At 54.4% G+C, this 22,397-nt stretch overlaps 1 protein-coding gene across 1 annotated transcript in view; it reads left to right on the plus strand.

The window, feature by feature from the left end:
- LOC134948059 (ficolin-1-A-like) overlaps positions 1-10,623 on the plus strand; it is a 137,908-nt gene extending 127,285 nt beyond the window's left edge. Inside the window, exon 11 of the mRNA XM_063935819.1 lies at positions 10,298-10,623. Coding sequence (XP_063791889.1) covers positions 10,298-10,557 — 260 coding nt within the window. The 3' untranslated portion in view covers positions 10,558-10,623. The remainder of the gene's footprint in view (positions 1-10,297) is intronic.
- The last annotated feature ends 11,774 nt before the right edge of the window (positions 10,624-22,397 follow it).

Consider the following 22,397-nt stretch of genomic DNA (forward strand, 5'->3'; position numbering starts at 1 on the left):
TATACCGCATTACAGTGCCCCACTTCATATTATACCACATTACAGTGCCCCGCTTCATATTATACCACATTACAGTGCCCCACTTCATATTATACCACATTACAGTGCCCCACTTCATATTATACCACATTACAGTGCCCCACTTCATATTATGCTGCATTACAGTGCCCCACTTCATATTATACCACATTACAGTGCCCCACTTCATATTATACCACATTACAGTGCCCCACTTCATATTATACCACATTACAGTGCCCCACTTCATATTATACCACATTACAGTGCCCCACTTCATATTATACCACATTACAGTGCCCCACTTCATATTATACCACATTACAGTGCCCCACTTCATATTATACCACATTACAGTGCCCCACTTCATATTATGCTGCATTACAGTGCCCCACTTCATATTATACCACATTACAGTGCCCCACTTCATATTATACCACATTACAGTGCCCCACTTCATATTATACCACATTACAGTGCCCCACTTCATATTCTGCCGCATTACAGTGCCCCACTTCATATTATACCGCATTACAGTGCCCCACTTCATATTATACCACATTACAGTGCCCCACTTCATATTATACCACATTACAGTGCCCCACTTCATATTATACCACATTACAGTGCCCCACTTCATATTATACCACATTACAGTGCCCCACTTCATATTATGCTGCATTACAGTGCCCCACTTCATATTATACCACATTACAGTGCCCCACTTCATATTATACCACATTACAGTGCCCCACTTCATATTATACCACATTACAGTGCCCCACTTCATATTATACCACATTACAGTGCCCCACTTCATATTATACCACATTACAGTGCCCCACTTCATATTATACCACATCACAGTGCCCCACTTCATATTATACCACATCACAGTGCCCCACTTCATATTATACCACATCACAGTGCCCCACTTCATATTATAACACATTACAGTGCCCCACTTCATATTATACCACATTACAGTGCCCACTTCATATTATACCACATTACAGTGCCCCACTTCATATTATACCACATTACAGTGCCCCCAGTTCATATTATACCACAACACAGTGCCCACTTCATATTATACCACATTACAGTGCCCCACTTCATATTATACCACATTACAGTGCCCACTTCATATTATACCACATTACAGTGCCCCACTTCATATTATACCACATTACAGTGCCCCACTTCATTTTATGCCACATTACAGTGCCCTAGTTCATATTATGCCACATTAGTGCCCCAGTTCATATTATACCACATTACAGTGGTGCCCCAAGTTCATATTATACCACATTACAGTGCCCCAGTTCATATTATACCGCATTACAGTGCCCCCAGTTCATATTATGCTGCATTACAGTGCCACACTTCATATTATACCACATTACAGTGCCCCAGTTCATATTATACCACATTGCAGGGCTCCACTTCATATTATACCACATTACAGTGCCCCACTTCATATTATACCACATTACAGTGCCCCAGTTCATATTATACCACATTGCAGGGCTCCACTTCATATTATACCACATTACAGTGCCCCACTTCATATTATGCCACATTACAGTGCCCCACTTCATATTATACCACATCACAGTGCCCCACTTCATATTATACCACATCACAGTGCCCCACTTCATATTATACCACATCACAGTGCCCCACTTCATATTATACCACATTACAGGGCTCCACTTCATATTATGCCACATTACAGTGACCCCACTTCATATTATACCACATTACAGGGCTCCACTTCATATTATGCCACATTACAGTGACCCCACTTCATATTATGCCAGTCCACATTACAGTGCCCCACTTCATATTGTGCCGCGTTACAGTGCCCCACTTCATATTGTGCCGCGTTACAGTGCCCTACTTCATATTGTGCCGCTTTACAGTGCCTCACTTCATATTGTGCCATGTTACAGTGCCCCTAGTTTATATTTTGCCACGTTACAGTGCCCCCAGTTTATATTGTGCCACATTAGTGCCCACAGTTTATATTGTGCCACATTACAGTGCCCCCAGTTTATATTGTGCCACATTTGTGCCCCCAGTTTATATTGTGCCCCGTTACAGTGCCCCCAGTTTATATTGTGCCACATTACAGTGCCCCCAGTTTATATTGATGTGCCCCATTACAGTGCCCCCAGTTTATATTGTGCCGCGTTACAGTGCCCCCAGTTTATATTGTGCCACATTACAGTGCCCCCAGTTTATATTGTGCCAAATTACAGTGCCCCCAGTTTATATTGTGCCCCATTACAGTGCCCACAGTTTATATTTTGCCTTGTTACAGTGCCCCCAGTTTATATTGTGCCACATTACAGTGCCCCAGTTTATATTGTGCCACATTAGTGCCCCCAGTTTATATTGTGCCACATTAGTGCCCCCAGTTTATATTGTGCCACATTACAGTGCCCCAGTTTATATTGTGCCACATTAGTGCCCCCAGTTTATATTGTGCCACATTAGTGCCCCCAGTTTATATTGTGCCACATTACAGTGCCCCAGTTTATATTGTGCCACATTAGTGCCCCCAGTTTATATTGTGCCACATTACAGTGCCCCAGTTTATATTGTGCCACATTAGTGCCCCCAGTTTATATTGTGCCACATTAGTGCCCCCAGTTTATATTGTGCCACATTACAGTGCCCCCAGTTTATATTGTGCCGTGTTACAGTGCCCCCAGTTTATATTGTGCCGCGTTACAGTGCCCCCAGTTTATATTGTGCCGCGTTAGTGTCCCCCAGTTTATTTAGTGCCGCGTTACAGTGCCCCCAGTTTGTATTGTGCCACATTTCAGTGCCCCCACTTTATATTGCGCCACATTACAGTGCCCCCAGTTTATATTGTGCCACATTACAGTGCCCCCAGTTTATATTGTGCCACATTACAGAGTATGTCCAGGGGCATACCTAGATATATTGCGGGCCCCCGAGGCAAAAGTCTGTAAGGGCCCCTTTGCACCATCCAGTGGAGAAAATGTATATACCACCTGTAACTGACTGGTTGGTACTGTACTTTAGCTCTCTCCATGATTTGATGCATCTCCCCCACAATGTGTACATATTTTTATTAAATGTGGACCATAAAAAAATAAAGATTCCACAGAATAATTTATTGAAACATTAAGGGAGGGAATCAGGCGTAAGTCCAGCACAGTCGCCAGGAGGCATACTGGAGTTTGGTGTTTATTTGTATTGTTACATTATAATTTGATATATATTTTAGTATAACTGACAACTCAATTTCCATCCTGTCTGGTCCTGCCCTCTACTCTCAGACCCCTCCCCCTCTGATTTCCTGTCTCCAAACCCCCTCACTTTCTTGCGGAATGCTGGGGGCCCTTTTTAAAATTTTCCTATGTCGCCCACAAAAAAGTGTAGCTACGCCCCTGACCGGAACCCACAGTGAATGGCAGAGCTCCAGCTGTACTGTGTGACAATAGCCAGTGGGTCAGGGTCAGCCATCTGCAGCAGAGGCGGGTCGCATTTCGCAGTCCAGCGGCGGCAGCAGGTGCACCAACGCTTAGTGGTCCCAGGCGGGAGCCCCCTGCAGTCCCCTATTGCTCGTGTTATGAGGGCTCCTGGGACAGAGACGAGTAACTCTGCAGCGTAGGCTGAGTGGTACCAGGCGGGAGCCCCCTGCAGTCCCCTATTGCTGGTGTTATGAGGGCTCCTGGGACAGAGACGAGTAACTCTGCAGCGCAGGCTGAGTGGTACCAGGCGGGAGCCATCCTGTCCCCTATTGCTGGTGTTAGGAGGGCTCCTGGGACAGAGACGAGTAACTCTGCAGCGCAGGCTGAGTGGTACCAGGCGGGAGCCCTCTGCAGTCCCCTATTGCTGGTGTTATGAGGGCTCCTGGGACAGAGACGAGTAACTCTGCGCAGCGTAGGCTGAGTGGTACCAGGCGGGAGCCCCCTGCAGTCCCCTATTGCTGGTGTTATGAGGGCTCCTGGGACAGAGACGAGTAACTCTGCAGCGTAGGCTGAGTGGTACCAGGCGGGAGCCCCCTGCAGTCCCCTATTGCTGGTGTTATGAGGGCTCCTGGGACAGAGATGAGTAACTCTGCAGCGTAGGCTGAGTGGTACCAGGCGGGAGCCCCCTGCAGTCCCCTATTGCTGGTGTTATGAGGGCTCCTGGGACAGAGACGAGTAACTCTGCGCAGCGTAGGCTGAGTGGTACCAGGCGGGAGCCCCCTGCAGTCCCCTATTGCTGGTGTTATGAGGGCTCCTGGGACAGAGATGAGTAACTCTGCAGCGTAGGCTGAGTGGTACCAGGCGGGAGCCCCCTGCAGTCCCCTATTGCTGGTGTTAGGAGGGCTCCTGGGACAGAGACGAGTAACTCTGCAGCGCAGGCTGAGTGGTACCAGGCGGGAGCCCCCTGCAGTCCCCTATTGCTGGTGTTATGAGGGCTCCTGGGACAGAGACGAGTAACTCTGCAGCGTAGGCTGAGTGGTACCAGGCGGGAGCCCCCTGCAGTCCCCTATTGCTGGTGTTATGAGGGCTCCTGGGACAGAGATGAGTAACTCTGCAGCGTAGGCTGAGTGGTACCAGGCGGGAGCCCCCTGCAGTCCCCTATTGCTGGTGTTATGAGGGCTCCTGGGACAGAGATGAGTAACTCTGCAGCGTAGGCTGAGCGGTACCAGGCGGGAGCCCCCTGCAGTCCCCTATTGCTGGTGTTAGGGGGGCTCCTGGGACAGAGACGAGTAACTCTGCAGCGCAGGCTGAGCGGTACCAGGCGGGAGCCCCCTGCAGTCCCCTATTGCTGGTGTTATGAGGGCTCCTGGGACAGAGACGAGTAACTCTGCAGCGTAGGCTGAGTGGTACCAGGCGGGAGCCCCCTGCAGTCCCCTATTGCTGGTGTTATGAGGGCTCCTGGGACAGAGACGAGTAACTCTGCAGCGCAGGCTGAGCGGTACCAGGCAGGAGCTGTCCTGTCCCCTATTGCTGGTGTTATGAGGGCTCCTGGGACAGAGACGAGTAACTCTGCGCAGCGTAGGCTGAGTGGTACCAGGCAGGAGCTGTCCTGTCCCCTATTGCTGGTGTTAGGGGGGCTCCTGGGACAGAGACGAGTAACTCTGCAGCGTAGGCTGAGCGGTACCAGGCGGGAGCCCCCTGCAGTCCCCTATTGCTGGTGTTAGGGGGGCTCCTGGGACAGAGACGAGTAACTCTGCAGCGCAGGCTGAGCGGTACCAGGCGGGAGCCGTCCTGTCCCCTATTGCTGGTGTTAGGGGGGCTCCTGGGACAGAGACGAGTAACTCTGCAGCACAGGCTGAGCGGTACCAGGCGGGAGCCCCCTGCAGTCCCCTATTGCTGGTGTTATGAGGGCTCCTGGGACAGAGACGAGTAACTCTGCAGCGTAGGCTGAGTGGTACCAGGCGGGAGCCCCCTGCAGTCCCCTATTGCTGGTGTTATGAGGGCTCCTGGGACAGAGACGAGTAACTCTGCAGCGCAGGCTGAGCGGTACCAGGCGGGAGCCCCCTGCAGTCCCCTATTGCTGGTGTTAGGAGGGCTCCTGGGACAGAGATGAGTAACTCTGCAGCGCAGGCTGAGTGGTACCAGGCGGGAGCCCCCTGCAGTCCCCTATTGCTGGTGTTATGAGGGCTCCTGGGACAGAGACGAGTAACTCTGCAGCACAGACTGAGTGGTACCAGGCGGGAGCCCCCTGCAGTCCCCTATTGCTGGTGTTATGAGGGCTCCTGGGACAGAGATGAGTAACTCTGCAGCGTAGGCTGAGTGGTACCAGGCGGGAGCCCCCTGCAGTCCCCTATTGCTGGTGTTAGGAGGGCTCCTGGGACAGAGACGAGTAACTCTGCAGCGCAGGCTGAGTGGTACCAGGCGGGAGCCCCCTGCAGTCCCCTATTGCTGGTGTTAGGAGGGCTCCTGGGACAGAGACGAGTAACTCTGCAGCGTAGGCTGAGTGGTACCAGGCGGGAGCCCCCTGCAGTCCCCTATTGCTGGTGTTATGAGGGCTCCTGGGACAGAGACGAGTAACTCTGCAGCGTAGGCTGAGTGGTACCAGGCGGGAGCCCCCTGCAGTCCCCTATTGCTGGTGTTATGAGGGCTCCTGGGACAGAGACGAGTAACTCTGCAGCACAGACTGAGTGGTACCAGGCGGGAGCCCCCTGCAGTCCCCTATTGCTGGTGTTATGAGGGCTCCTGGGACAGAGACGAGTAACTCTGCAGCGTAGGCTGAGTGGTACCAGGCGGGAGCCCCCTGCAGTCCCCTATTGCTGGTGTTATGAGGGCTCCTGGGACAGAGATGAGTAACTCTGCAGCGTAGGCTGAGTGGTACCAGACGGGAGCCCCCTGCAGTCCCCTATTGCTGGTGTTATGAGGGCTCCTGGGACAGAGACGAGTAACTCTGCAGCGCAGGCTGAGCGGTACCAGGCGGGAGCCCCCTGCAGTCCCCTATTGCTGGTGTTATGAGGGCTCCTGGGACAGAGACGAGTAACTCTGCAGCGTAGGCTGAGTGGTACCAGGCGGGAGCCCCCTGCAGTCCCCTATTGCTGGTGTTATGAGGGCTCCTGGGACAGAGATGAGTAACTCTGCAGCGTAGGCTGAGTGGTACCAGGCGGGAGCCCCCTGCAGTCCCCTATTGCTGGTGTTATGAGGGCTCCTGGGACAGAGACGAGTAACTCTGCAGCGTAGGCTGAGCGGTACCAGGCGGGAGCCCCCTGCAGTCCCCTATTGCTGGTGTTAGGAGGGCTCCTGGGACAGAGACGAGTAACTCTGCAGCGCGGGCTGAGTGGTACCAGGCGGGAGCCCCCTGCAGTCCCCTATTGCTGGTGTTATGAGGGCTCCTGGGACAGAGACGAGTAACTCTGCAGCGTAGGCTGAGTGGTACCAGGCGGGAGCCCCCTGCAGTCCCCTATTGCTGGTGTTAGGAGGGCTCCTGGGACAGAGATGAGTAACTCTGCAGCGCAGGCTGAGTGGTACCAGGCGGGAGCCCCCTGCAGTCCCCTATTGCTGGTGTTAGGAGGGCTCCTGGGACAGAGACGAGTAACTCTGCAGCGTAGGCTGAGTGGTACCAGGCGGGAGCCCCCTGCAGTCCCCTATTGCTGGTGTTATGAGGGCTCCTGGGACAGAGATGAGTAACTCTGCAGCGCAGGCTGAGTGGTACCAGGCGGGAGCCCCCTGCAGTCCCCTATTGCTGGTGTTATGAGGGCTCCTGGGACAGAGACGAGTAACTCTGCAGCGTAGGCTGAGTGGTACCAGGCGGGAGCCCCCTGCAGTCCCCTATTGCTGGTGTTACGAGGGCTCCTGGGACAGAGATGAGTAACTCTGCAGCGTAGGCTGAGTGGTATCAGGCGGGAGCCCCCTGCAGTCCCCTATTGCTGGTGTTATGAGGGCTCCTGGGACAGAGACGAGTAACTCTGCAGCGCAGGCTGAGCGGTACCAGGCGGGAGCCCCCTGCAGTCCCCTATTGCTGGTGTTAGGAGGGCTCCTGGGACAGAGATGAGTAACTCTGCAGCGTAGGCTGAGTGGTACCAGGCGGGAGCCCCCTGCAGTCCCCTATTGCTGGTGTTATGAGGGCTCCTGGGACAGAGACGAGTAACTCTGCAGCGTAGGCTGAGTGGTACCAGGCGGGAGCCCCCTGCAGTCCCCTATTGCTGGTGTTATGAGGGCTCCTGGGACAGAGACTAGTAACTCTGCAGCGCGGGCTGAGTGGTACCAGGCGGGAGCCCCCTGCAGTCCCCTATTGCTGGTGTTATGAGGGCTCCTGGGACAGAGACGAGTAACTCTGCAGCGCAGGCTGAGCGGTACCAGGCGGGAGCCCCCTGCAGTCCCCTATTGCTGGTGTTAGGAGGGTTCCTGGGACAGAGATGAGTAACTCTGCAGCGCAGGCTGAGCGGTACCAGGCGGGAGCCATCCTGTCCCCTATTGCTGGTGTTATGAGGGCTCCTGGGACAGAGACGAGTAACTCTGCAGCGCAGGCTGAGTGGTACCAGGCGGGAGCCCCCTGCAGTCCCCTATTGCTGGTATTATGAGGGCTCCTGGGACAGAGACGAGTAACTCTGCGCAGCGTAGGCTGAGTGGTACCAGGCGGGAGCCCCCTGCAGTCCCCTATTGCTGGTGTTATGAGGGCTCCTGGGACAGAGACGAGTAACTCTGCAGCGCAGGCTGAGCGGTACCAGGCGGGAGCCGTCCTGTCCCCTATTGCTGGTGTTAGGAGGGCTCCTGGGACAGAGACGAGTAATTCTGCAGCGCAGGCTGAGTGGTACCAGGCGGGAGCCCCCTGCAGTCCCCTATTGCTGGTGTTAGGAGGGCTCCTGGGACAGAGACGAGTAACTCTGCAGCGTAGGCTGAGTGGTACCAGGCGGAAGCCCCCTGCAGTCCCCTATTGCTGGTGTTATGAGGGCTCCTGGGACAGAGACGAGTAACTCTGCAGCGTAGGCTGAGTGGTACCAGGCGGGAGCCCCCTGCAGTCCCCTATTGCTGGTGTTAGGAGGGATCCTGGGACAGAGATGAGTAACTCTGCAGCGCGGGCTGAGTGGTACCAGGCGGGAGCCCCCTGCAGTCCCCTATTGCTGGTGTTAGGAGGGCTCCTGGGACAGAGACGAGTAACTCTGCAGCGTAGGCTGAGTGGTACCAGGCGGGAGCCCCCTGCAGTCCCCTATTGCTGGTGTTAGGGGGGCTCCTGGGACAGAGATGAGTAACTCTGCAGCGTAGGCTGAGTGGTACCAGGCGGGAGCCCCCTGCAGTCCCCTATTGCTGGTGTTATGAGGGCTCCTGGGACAGAGATGAGTAACTCTGCAGCGCAGGCTGAGTGGTACCAGGCGGGAGCCCCCTGCAGTCCCCTATTGCTGGTGTTATGAGGGCTCCTGGGACAGAGACGAGTAACTCTGCAGCGTAGGCTGAGTGGTACCAGGCGGGAGCCCCCTGCAGTCCCCTATTGCTGGTGTTATGAGGGCTCCTGGGACAGAGATGAGTAACTCTGCAGCGTAGGCTGAGTGGTACCAGGCGGTAGCCCCCTGCAGTCCCCTATTGCTGGTGTTATGAGGGCTCCTGGGACAGAGATGAGTAACTCTGCAGCGTAGGCTGAGTGGTACCAGGCGGGAGCCCCCTGCAGTCCCCTATTGCTGGTGTTAGGAGGGCTCCTGGGACAGAGACGAGTAACTCTGCAGCGCAGGCTGAGCGGTACCAGGCGGGAGCCCCCTGCAGTCCCCTATTGCTGGTGTTGGGAGGGCTCCTGGGACAGAGACGAGTAACTCTGCAGCGCAGGCTGAGCGGTACCAGGCGGGAGCCCCCTGCAGTCCCCTATTGCTGGTGTTAGGAGGGCTCCTGGGACAGAGCCGAGTGGGTGCACCGCAGCGGCCACACCAGGATCCCGCTGTGAACCACACAGGTGCTGCTGTCCATGCAGGTGCCCCTTCAGGGCATGGATCTCGGAGGCAGGTGTCTCCATTGCCTCTGGGAGTTACAACCATGGGGGAGATGTACTAAGCCTTGGTGAGAGATAAAGTACCCGCCAAAATGAAATATGCTTGACGTTGGCAATTAGACCACGTGATTGCACAGTGTTGCCCGCAGGCCACCTACCTCCAGTATTTTTATAACTTCTGAGGTACATACCGGCAGTTATACTGAGTGATTTAGGAAATGCCGATGTATACGCCCCGATGATATATTATTGTGATATATACTGCAACTGGCACAGTGAATGAAGTAAGGTGGTGGTGCGGGAATGTCACATGACCACCAAATGTTCTGATTGGACAGCAGTGCAGTTGTGGAATGAAGTGAAGGAAACTTACAAATATGCTGGAGATTTGGGGCTAAATGTAATATCCTGCGAGCGGCCGGAGAGGATTGGCTTTGAAAATACGGGCAGACTGGCACAAAGTCCCGCCCCTTCGGCAGCTCGCAGGATATTACATCCCTGGGTAGTAGCCTGCAGGAACACCGTACAGTCCAGGGTTACAGAACGCGGCCTTCCTGTGCAGAGAAACGGTTCTCCATGCAGAGAGCTGAGCGTCAGTGTCACCTCCACAGACGGAGGCGACGGATCTCATCGGTCGCTGCAGGATTTCCACTACATACTGACTAGGCCGGTACGGTGTCTGATCACTGTGTATCTCACAGCGGCCGAGTGCTTTCTCCTCCTCTGGGATATTGCGCCTCCCTGCACTGGAAAACCGAATTCTTCTGAATATTGCTCCCGCTTCTTAATGTAATATGAATGATAAATGTGCTATTTGTTGTGTACGCTGGCCGCGTCTAACCAGGTGTGTGATTATCCACAGGGGACTCGCTGTCCATGCACAGAAACCACCGATTCACCACCTCTGACAGCGACAATGATCAAAGCAAGGCCTTTAACTGCGCTCTGATATATTCTGCCCCCTGGTGGCACCGGTCTTGCTTTGATTCCTCCTTAAATGGGGAATATCTACGGGGAGAACACGAGAAAAAGAGGGGTATCATCTGGACCACTTTTAAGGATGATCAGTATTCCCTCAAGTTCTCGGAGATGAAGTTCCGCCAAAAGGTGGAGGAAGAATAAGATGAACCAGAACAATTCGCTGAAACCTGCAATTTGGATGGAAAAGAGGAGCAACATTCCTGGGGGGGGGGGGGGGGGTTCTATACATGTGGAGAGTGTGATATAATCCCTCTGACGGGACATCTGTATATCTGTTCCCCGTATTATAAAGTTGTTTTCCATTCATTTACAGCAGTCTCATTTCCTATTGTTAATGCGTATGTAGTGCGTGCGTAGCCGGAGATACTGGGCCTAATTCAGACCTTATCGTAGATGTGCGAGAAAACGCCCAGCACAGGGCGAGTCCGCCCCACACGCCGGATCCTGTCTCCCTCCACCCCTCCCCCCCGTACACATGTGAAAGCATTGCACAGCGGCGAAGGCAGACGGCTACCACAATGTTAAGGGTCATGCAGCCGCCCCATCAATGGTCCGGGCAACCTTCCATTGTCCAGACCGCACCCTTAAAATGGAGCGTCGACTACCACAAAATGCGACATCAATGCCCTGTTCCCGCCTCCCCACTCCACGTCTAAAGAGAAAGCAGTTTAAGACCTTACACATGCGTGTACGGGCGTAATGACTTCATGCCGGGTTTAGCACATCTGCGACAGGGTCTGACACGCCCCATTATTTCTACATGCAAATGAATCACACCTAATTTTATAAGAGGTTTAAAAGGTGATATCACAGCGTATGGAATACACCCAGAGACCAGGCATAACACAAGTAACGAATAAAGACGTGTGTGAAATAAAACATGTACTAAATCATGCAGAAATCTCTCATTACTTCCACAACGTGATGGACACGAGTAATATTAAGTAAGACAACGATACCCTCCATACCAGGGCCGTGACTAGGGTGGTGTGACGTTCCATCACACAGGGCACCGCAAGACAACGATACCCTCCATACCAGGGCCGTAACTAGGGCGGTGTGACGTTCCACCACACAGGGCACCGCAAGACAACTATACCCTCCATACCAGGGCCGTAACTAGGGCGGTGTGACGTTCCACCACACAGGGCACCGCAAGACAACTATACCCTCCATACCAGGGCCGTAACTAGGGCGGTGTGACGTTCCATCACACAGGGCACCGCAAGACAACTATACCCTCCATACCAGGGCCGTAACTAGGGCGGTGTGACGTTTCACCACACAGGGCACCGCAAGACAACGATACCCTCCATACCAGGGCCGTAACTAGGGCGGTTTGACGTTCCATCACACAGGGCACCGCAAGACAACTATACCCTCCATACCAGGGCCGTAACTAGGGCGGTGTGACGTTTCACCACACAGGGCACCGCAAGACAACTATACCCTCCATACCAGGGCCGTAAGTAGGGTGGTGCAACATGTGCCACCACACAGGGCACTGCAAGACAATAATACACTCCATACCAGGGCTGTAACTACGGTGGTGTGACGTTCCATCGCACAGGGCACCGCAAGACAACTATACCCTCCATACTAGGGCCGTAACTAGGGTGGTGTGACGTTCCACCACACAGGGCACCGCAAGACAACTATACACTCCATACCAGGGCCGTAACTAGGGCGGTGGTACGTTCCACCACACAGTGCACTGCAAGACAACTATACCCTCCATACCAGGGCCGTAAGTAGGGTGGTGCGACATGTGCCACCACACAGGGCACCGCAAGACCACTATACACTCCATACCAGGGCCGTAACTAGGGCGGTGTGACGTTTCACCACACAGGGCACCGCAAGACAATAATACACTCCATACCAGGGCCGTAACTAGGGTGGTGTGACGTTCCACCACACAGTGCACTGCAAGACAACTATACACTCCATACCAGGGCCGTAACTAGGGTGGTGTGACGTTCCATTGCACAGGGCACTGCAAGACAACTATACACTCCATACCAGGGCCGTAACTAGGGTGGTGTGAAGTTCTATCGCACAGGGCACCGCAAGACAACTATACCCTCCATACTAGGGCCGTAACTAGGGTGGTGTGACGTTCCACCACACAGGGCACCGGAAGACAATGATACACTCCATACCAGGGTCGTAACTAGGGTGGTGTGACATTCCACCACACAGGGCACCGATACCCTCCATACCAGGGTCGTAACTAGGATGGTGTGACTTTCCACCACACATGGCACCGGAAGACAATGATACACTCCATACCAGGGTCGTAACTAGGGTGGTGTGACGTTCCACCACACAGGGCCCCGGAAGACAATGATACCCTCCATACCAGGGTCGTAACTATGGTGGTGTGACGTTCCACCACACAGGGCACCGGAAGACAATGATACCCTCCATACCAGGGTCGTAACTAGGGTGGTGTGACGTTCCACCACACAGGGTACCGCAAGACAACGATACCCTCCATACCAGGGTCGTAACTAGGGTGGTGTGACGTTCCACCACACAGGGCACCGGAAGACAATGATACACTCCATACCAGGGTCGTAACTAGGGTGGTGTGACGTTCCACCACACAGGGCACCGGAAGACAATGATACCCTCCATACCAGGGTCGTAACTAGGGTGGTGTGACGTTCCACCACACAGGGCACCGCAAGACAACGATACCCTCCATACCAGGGTCGTAACTAGGGTGGTGTGACGTTCCACCACACAGGGCACCGCAAGACAACAATACCATCCATACCAGGGTCGTAACTAGGGTGGGAAGGGAGGAGGTGGGCAGAGATGGGTTGTACAGGGTAAGAAGACAGGCTTACATGGGCTGTGGGAAGGGAAGAGGTGGGCAGAGATGGGTTGTGCAGGGGTGAGAAGACAGGCTTACATGGGCTGTGGGCAGGGAAGAGGTGGGCAGAGATGGGTTGTGCAGGGGTGAGAAGACAGGCTTACATGGGCTATGGGAAGTGAAGAGGTGGGCAGAGATGGGCTGTGCAGGGGTGAGAAGACAGGCTTACATGGGCTGTGGGAAGGGAAGAGGTGGGCAGAGATGGGTTGTACAGGGTGAGAAGACAGGCTTACATGGGCTGTGGGCAGGGAAGAGGTGGGCAGAGACGGGTTGTGCAGGGGTGAGAAGACAGGCTTACATGGGCTGTGGGAAGGGAAGTGGTGGGCAGAAATGGGTTGTACAGGGGTGAGAAGACAGGCTTACATGGGCTGTGGGGAGGGAAGAGGTGGGCAGAGATGGGTTGTGCAGGGTTTAGAAGACAGGCTTACATGGGCTGTGGGCATGGAAGAGGTGGGCAGAGATGGGTTGTACAGGGTGAGAAGACAGGTTTACATGGGCAGTGGGAAGGTAAGAGGTGGGCAGAGATGGGTTGTGTAGGGGTGAGAAGACAGGTTTACATGGGCTGGGGGCAGGGAAGAGGTGGGCAGAGATGGGTTGTGCAGGGTGAGAAGACAGGCTTACATGGGCTGTGGGAAGGGAAGAGGTAGGCAGAGATGGGTTGTACAGGGTGAGAAGACAGGCTTACATGGGCTGTGGGAAGGGAAGAGGTGGGCAGAGATGGGTTGTACAGGGGTGAGAAGACAGGTTTACATGGGCTATGGGAAGGGAAGAGGTGGGCAGAGATGGGTTGTACAGGGGTGAGAAGACAGGCTTACATGGGCTATGGGAAGTGAAGAGGTGGGCAGAGATGTATTGTACAGGGTGAGAAGACAGGCTTACATGGGCTGTGGGAAGGGAAGAGGTGGGCAGAGATGAGTTGTGCAGGGTGAGAAGACAGGCTTACATGGGCTGTGAGAAGGAAGAGGTGGGCAGAGATGGGTTGTACAGGGGTGAGAAGACCGGCTTACATAGGCTGTGGGCAGGGAAGAGGTGGGCAGAGATGGGTTGTACATGGGTGAGAAGACAGGCTTACATGGGCTGTGGGAAGGGAAGAGGTGGGCAGAGATATGTTGTACAGGGATGAGAAGACAGGCTTACATGGGCTGTGGGAAGGGAAGAGGTGGGCAGAGATGGGATGTGCAGGGGTGAGAAGACAGGCTTATATGGGCTGTGGGAAGCGAAGAGGTGGGCAGAGATGGGTTGTGTAGGGGTGAGAAGACAGGCTTACATGGGCTATGGGAAGGGAAGAGGTGGGCAGAGATGGGTTGTACAGGGTGAGAAGACAGGCTTACATGGGTGGTGGGAAGCTAAGAGGTGGGCAGAGATGGGTTGTACAGGGAGAGAAGACAGGCTTACATGGGTTGTGGGAAGGGAAGAGGTGGGCAGAGATGGGTTGTGAAGGGGTGAGAAGACAGGCTTACATGGGCTGTGGGAAGGGAAGAGGTGGGCAGAGATGGGTTGTACAGGGGTGAGAAGACAGGTTTACATGGGCTATGGGAAGGGAAGAGGTGGGCAGAGATGGGTTGTGCAGGGTTTAGAAGACAGGCTTATATGGGCTGTGTGAAGGGAAGAGGTGTGCAGAGATGGGTTGTACAGGGGTGAGAAGACAGGCTTACATGGGCTATGGGAAGTGAAGAGGTGGGCAGAGATGGGTTGTGCAGGGTGAGAAGACAGGCTTACATGGTCTGTGGGAAGGGAAGAGGTGGGCAGAGATGGGTTGTACAGGGGTGAGAAGACCGGCTTACATAGGCTGTGGGCAGGGAAGAGGTGGGCAGAGATGGGTTGTACATGGGTGAGAAGACAGGTTTACATGGGCTGTGGGAAGGGAAGAGGTGGGCAGAGATATGTTGTAAAGGGGTAAGAAGACATGTTTACATGGGCTGTGGGAAGGGAAGAGGTCGGCAGAGATGGGTTGTGTTGGGGTGAGAAGACAGGCTTACATGGGCTGTGGGAAGGGAAGAGGTGGGCAGAGATGGGTTGTGTAGCGGTGAGAAGACAGGCTTACATGGGCTATGGGAAGGGAAGAGGTGGGCAGAGATGGGTTGTACAGGGTGAGAAGACAGGCTTACATGGGCTGTGGGAAGGGAAGAGGTGGGCAGAGATGGGTTGTACAGGGTGAGAAGACAGGCTTACATGGGCTGTGGGAAGGGAAGAGGTGGGCAGAGATGGGTTGTGTAGGGGTGAGAAGACAGGCTTACATGGGCTGTGGGAAGGGAAGAGGTGGGCAGAGATGGGTTGTACAGGGTGAGAAGACAGGCTTACATGGGCAGTGGGAAGGGAAGAGGTAGGCAGAGATGGGTTGTACAGGGTGAGAAGACAGGCTTACATGGGCTATGGGAAGGGAAGAGGTGGGCAGAGATGGGTTGTACAGGGTGAGAAGACAGGCTTACATGGGCTGTGGGAATGGAAGAGGTGGGCAGAGATGGGTTGTACAGGGTGAGAAGACAGGCTTACATGGGCTGTGGGAAGTGAAGAGGTGGGCAGAGATATGTTGTACAGGGTGAGTAGACAGGCTTACATGGGCTGTGGGAAGGGAAGAGGTGGGCAGAGATGGGTTGTGTAGGGGTGAGAAGACAGGCTTACATGGGCTGTGGGAAGGGAAGAGGTGGGCAGAGATGGGTTGTGTAGGGGTGAGAAGACAGGCTTGCAATGGCTGTGGGAAGGGAAGAGGTGGGCAGAGATGGGCTGTGTAGGGGTGAGAAGACAGGCTTACATGGGCTGTGGGAAGGGAAGAGGTGGGCAGAGATGGGTTGTACAGGGTGAGAAGACAGGATTACATGGGCTGTGGGAAGGGAAGAGGTGGGCAGAGATGGGTTGTACAGGGTGAGAAGACAGGCTTACATGGGCTGTGGGAAGGGAAGAGGTGGGCAGTGATGGGTTGTACAGGGTGAGAAGACAGGCTTACATGGGCTGTGGGAAGGGATGAGGTGGGTAGAGATGGGTTGTGTAGGGGTGAGAAGACAGGCTTACATGGGCTATGGGAAGGGAAGGTGGGCAGAGATGGGTTGTACAGGGTGAGAAGACAGGCTTACATGGGCTGTAGGAAGGGAAGAGGTGGGCAGAGATGGGTTGTACAGGGTGAGAAGACAGGCTTACATGGGCTGTGGGAAGGGAAGAGGTGGGCAGAGATGGGTTGTGTAGGGGTCAGAAGACAGGCTTACAAGGGCTGTGGGAAGGGAAGAGGTGGGCAGAGATGGGTTGTGTAGGGTTGAGAAGACATTCTTACATGGGCTGTGGGAAGGGAAGAGGTGGGCAGAGATGGGTTGTACAGGGTGAGAAAACAGGCTTACATGGGATGTGGGCAGGGAAGAGGTGGGCAGAGATGGGTTGTGCAGGGGTGAGAAGACAGGCTTACATGGGCTGTGGGCAGGGAAGAGGTGGGCAGTGATGGGTTCTGCAGGGGTGAGAAGACAGGATTACATGGGCTGTGGGCAGGGAAGAGGTGGGCAGAGATGGGTTGTGCAGGGGTGAAAAGACAGGCTTACATTGGCTGTGGGCATGGAAGAGGTGGGCAGAGATGGGTTGTGCAGGGGTGAGAAAACAGGCTTACATGGGATATGGGAAGGGAAGAGGTGGGCAGAGATGGGTTGTACAGGGTGAGAAGACAGGCTTACATGTGCTGTGGGAAGGGAAGAGGTGGGCAGAGATGAGTTGTGCAGGGGTGAGAAGACAGGCTTACATGGGCTGTGGGAAGGGAAGAGGTGGGCAGAGATGGGTTGTGCAGGGGTGAGAACACAGGCTTACATGGGCTGTGGGAAGTAAAGAGGTGGGCAGAGATGGGTTGTGTAGGGTGAGAAGACAGGCTAACATGGGCTGTGGGAAGGGATGAGGTGGGCAGAGATGGGTTGTACAGGGGTGAGAAGACAGGCTTACATGGGCTGTGGGCAGGGATGAGGTGGGCAGAGATGAGATGTGCAGGGGTGAGAAGACAGGCTTACATGGGCTGTGGGCAGGGATGAGGTGGGCAAAGATGGGTTGTGCAGGGGTGAGAAGACAGGCTTACATGGGCTGTGGGAAGGGAAGAGGTTGGCAGAGATGGGTTGTGTAGGGGTAAGAAGACAGGTTTACATGGGCTTTGGGAAGGGAAGTGGTGGGCAGAGATGGGTTGTACAGGGGTGAGAAGACATGCTTACATGAGCTGTGGGCACGGAAGAGGTGGGCAGAAATGGGTTGTACAGGGGTGAGAAGACAGGCTTACATGGGCTGTGGGGAGGGAAGAGGTGGGCAGAGATGGGTTGTGCAGGGTTTAGAAGACAGGCTTACATGGGCTGTGGGCAGGGAAGAGGTGGGCAGAGATGGGTTGTACAGGGTGAGAAGACAGGCTTACATGGGCAGTGGGAAGGGAAGAGGTGGGCAGAGATGGGTTGTACAGGGTGAGAAGACAGGCTTACATGGGCTGTGGGAAGGGAAGAGGTAGGCAGAGATGGGTTGTACAGGGTGAGAAGACAGGCTTACATGGGCTGTGGGAAGGGAAGAGGTGGGCAGAGATGGGTTGTGTAGGGGTGAGAAGACAGGCTTACATGGGCTATGGGAAGGGAAGAGGTGGGCAGAGATGGGTTGTACAGGGTGAGAAGACAGGCTTACATGGGCTGTGGGAAGGGAAGAGGTGGGCAGAGATGGGTTGTACAGGGTGAGAAGACAGGCTTACATGGGCTGTGGGAAGTGAAGAGGTGGGCAGAGATATGTTGTACAGGGTGAGAAGACAGGCTTACATGGGCTGTGGGAAGGGAAGAGGTGGGCAGAGATGGGTTGTGTAGGGGTGAGAAGACAGGCTTACATGGGCTGTGGGAAGGGAAGAGGTGGGCAGAGATGGGTTGTGTAGGGGTGAGAAGACAGGCTTGCAATGGCTGTGGGAAGGGAAGAGGTGGGCAGAGATGGGTTGTGTAGGGGTGAGAAGACAGGCTTACATGGGCTGTGGGAAGGGAAGAGGTGGGCAGAGATGGGTTGTACAGGTGAGAAGACAGGATTACATGAGCTGTGGGAAGGGAAGAGGTGGGCAGAGATGGGTTGTACAGGGTGAGAAGACAGGCTTACATGGGCTGTGGGAAGGGAAGAGGTGGGCAGTGATGGGTTGTAGAGGGTGAGAAGACAGGCTTACATGGGCTGTGGGAAGGGATGAGGTGGGTAGAGAAGGGTTGTGTAGGGGTGAGAAGACAGGCTTACATGGGCTATGGGAAGGGAAGAGGTGGGCAGAGATGGGTTGTACAGGGTGAGAAGACAGGCTTACATGGGCTGTAGGAAGGGAAGAGGTGGGCAGAGATGGGTTGTACAGGGTGAGAAGACAGGCTTACATGGGCTGTGGGAAGGGAAGAGGTGGGCAGAGATGGGTTGTGTAGGGGTGAGAAGACAGGCTTACAAGGGCTGTGGGAAGGGAAGAGGTGGGCAGAGATGGGTTGTGTAGGGTTGAGAAGACATTCTTACATGGGCTGTGGGAAGGGAAGAGGTGGGCAGAGATGGGTTGTACAGGGTGAGAAAACAGGCTTACATGGGATGTGGGAAGGGATGAGGTGGGTAGAGATGGGTTGTGTAGGGGTGAGAAGACAGGCTTACATGGGCTATGGGAAGGGAAGGTGGGCAGAGATGGGTTGTACAGGGTGAGAAGACAGGCTTACATGGGCTGTAGGAAGGGAAGAGGTGGGCAGAGATGGGTTGTACAGGGTGAGAAGACAGGCTTACATGGGCTGTGGGAAGGGAAGAGGTGGGCAGAGATGGGTTGTGTAGGGGTGAGAAGACAGGCTTACATGGGCTGTGGGCAGGGAAGAGGTGGGCAGTGATGGGTTCTGCAGGGGTGAGAAGACAGGATTACATGGGCTGTGGGCAGGGAAGAGGTGGGCAGAGATGGGTTGTGCAGGGGTGAAAAGACAGGCTTACATTGGCTGTGGGCATGGAAGAGGTGGGCAGAGATGGGTTGTGCAGGGGTGAGAAAACAGGCTTACATGGGATATGGGAAGGGAAGAGGTGGGCAGAGATGGGTTGTACAGGGTGAGAAGACAGGCTTACATGTGCTGTGGGAAGGGAAGAGGTGGGCAGAGATGAGTTGTGCAGGGGTGAGAAGACAGGCTTACATGGGCTGTGGGAAGGGAAGAGGTGGGCAGAGATGGGTTGTGCAGGGGTGAGAACACAGGCTTACATGGGCTGTGGGAAGTAAAGAGGTGGGCAGAGATGGGTTGTGTAGGGTGAGAAGACAGGCTAACATGGGCTGTGGGAAGGGATGAGGTGGGCAGGGATGGGTTGTACAGGGGTGAGAAGACAGGCTTACATGGGCTGTGGGCAGGGATGAGGTGGGCAGAGATGAGATGTGCAGGGGTGAGAAGACAGGCTTACATGGGCTGTGGGCAGGGATGAGGTGGGCAAAGATGGGTTGTGCAGGGGTGAGAAGACAGGCTTACATGGGCTGTGGGAAGGGAAGAGGTTGGCAGAGATGGGTTGTGTAGGGGTAAGAAGACAGGTTTACATGGGCTTTGGGAAGGGAAGTGGTGGGCAGAGATGGGTTGTACAGGGGTGAGAAGACATGCTTACATGAGCTGTGGGCAGGGAAGAGGTGGGCAGAAATGGGTTGTACAGGGGTGAGAAGACAGGCTTACATGGGCTGTGGGGAGGGAAGAGGTGGGCAGAGATGGGTTGTGCAGGGTTTAGAAGACAGGCTTACATGGGCTGTGGGCAGGGAAGAGGTGGGCAGAGATGGGTTGTACAGGGTGAGAAGACAGGCTTACATGGGCAGTGGGAAGGGAAGAGGTGGGCAGAGATGGGTTGTACAGGGTGAGAAGACAGGCTTACATGGGCTGTGGGAAGAGAAGAGGTAGGCAGAGATGGGTTGTACAGGGTGAGAAGACAGGCTTACATGGGCTGTGGGAAGGGAAGAGGTGGGCAGAGATGGGTTGTGTAGGGGTGAGAAGACAGGCTTACATGGGCTATGGGAAGGGAAGAGGTGGGCAGAGATGGGTTGTACAGGGTGAGAAGACAGGCTTACATGGGCTGTGGGAAGGGAAGAGGTGTGCAGAGATGGGTTGTACAGGGTGAGAAGACAGGCTTACATGGGCTGTGGGAAGTGAAGAGGTGGGCAGAGATATGTTGTACAGGGTGAGAAGACAGGCTTACATGGGCTGTGGGAAGGGAAGAGGTGGGCAGAGATGGGTTGTGTAGGGGTGAGAAGACAGGCTTACATGGGCTGTGGGAAGGGAAGAGGTGGGCAGAGATGGGTTGTGTAGGGGTGAGAAGACAGGCTTGCAATGGCTGTGGGAAGGGAAGAGGTGGGCAGAGATGGGTTGTGTAGGGGTGAGAAGACAGGCTTACATGGGCTGTGGGAAGGGAAGAGGTGGGCAGAGATGGGTTGTACAGGTGAGAAGACAGGATTACATGAGCTGTGGGAAGGGAAGAGGTGGGCAGAGATGGGTTGTACAGGGTGAGAAGACAGGCTTACATGGGCTGTGGGAAGGGAAGAGGTGGGCAGTGATGGGTTGTAGAGGGTGAGAAGACAGGCTTACATGGGCTGTGGGAAGGGATGAGGTGGGTAGAGATGGGTTGTGTAGGGGTGAGAAGACAGGCTTACATGGGCTATGGGAAGGGAAGAGGTGGGCAGAGATGGGTTGTACAGGGTGAGAAGACAGGCTTACATGGGCTGTAGGAAGGGAAGAGGTGGGCAGAGATGGGTTGTACAGGGTGAGAAGACAGGCTTACATGGGCTGTGGGAAGGGAAGAGGTGGGCAGAGATGGGTTGTGTAGGGGTGAGAAGACAGGCTTACAAGGGCTGTGGGAAGGGAAGAGGTGGGCAGAGATGGGTTGTGTAGGGTTGAGAAGACATTCTTACATGGGCTGTGGGAAGGGAAGAGGTGGGCAGAGATGGGTTGTACAGGGTGAGAAAACAGGCTTACATGGGATGTGGGCAGGGAAGAGGTGGGCAGAGATGGGTTGTGCAGGGGTGAGAAGACAGGCTTACATGGGCTGTGGGCAGGGAAGAGGTGGGCAGTGATGGGTTCTGCAGGGGTGAGAAGACAGGATTACATAGGCTGTGGGAAGGGAAGAGGTGGGCAGAGATGGGTTGTGCAGGGGTGAAAAGACAGGCTTACATTGGCTGTGGGCATGGAAGAGGTGGGCAGAGATGGGTTGTGCAGGGGTGAGAAAACAGGCTTACATGGGATATGGGAAGGGAAGAGGTGGGCAGAGATGGGTTGTACAGGGTGAGAAGACAGGCTTACATGGGCTGTGGGAAGGGAAGAGGTGGGCAGAGATGGGTTGTGCAGGGGTGAGAACACAGGCTTACATGGGCTGTGGGAAGTAAAGAGGTGGGCAGAGATGGGTTGTGTAGGGTGAGAAGACAGGCTAACATGGGCTGTGGGAAGGGAAGAGGTGGGCAGAGACGGGTTGTACAGGGGTGAGAAGACAGGCTTACATGGGCTGTGGGAAGGGAAGAGGTGGGCAGAGATAGGTTGTGCAGGGGTGAGAAGACAGACTTACATGGGCTGTGGGCAGGGAAGAGGTGGGCAGAGATGGGTTGTACAGGGTGAGAAGACAGGCTTACATGGGCTGTGGGCAGGGAAGAGGTGGGCAGAGATGGGTTGTACAGGGTGTCAAAGTCAGAAAAATACCACTATGCACACTGCCATATTTGCACCTCATACATGTCCGCGCTGCGCATGCGTGCGCTCTCCCGTGCGTGCGCATACCCGCTGTTACGTGCACTCGCAGGTGCACGGTATGCGTATTTACGGTAGAGTTTATGTGTTCGTAGCGTGCGACTAAATCGTTACACATTTTAACTATATAATGCATTTTGTAGATTATGGTCCCTTTGATAGATTCTGAAAGTTTAGTTAATGTAGCATGTTCCTGAACAAAGAGATCCCTCTTTGTTTGATACGAAGGGTCAGACAGGGGTCATATAGTGGTGTTTAGTATCCATCGGAAGAGTATTTAATTAGCAATATTCCGGTGTTGGTTTGGAGCGGATTAATCGCTTGTGCGAATAGTTATGGACATAAGAAGTTTATGTCCATTTACTATTATTTGCACTTACTTATCCATGCGGCGGGGAAACCTAGTTTCCCACCCACCTGAGCAGTTG

Source organism: Pseudophryne corroboree, chromosome 8, assembly GCF_028390025.1.
Source record: "Pseudophryne corroboree isolate aPseCor3 chromosome 8, aPseCor3.hap2, whole genome shotgun sequence".
Taxonomy (NCBI): domain Eukaryota; kingdom Metazoa; phylum Chordata; class Amphibia; order Anura; family Myobatrachidae; genus Pseudophryne; species Pseudophryne corroboree.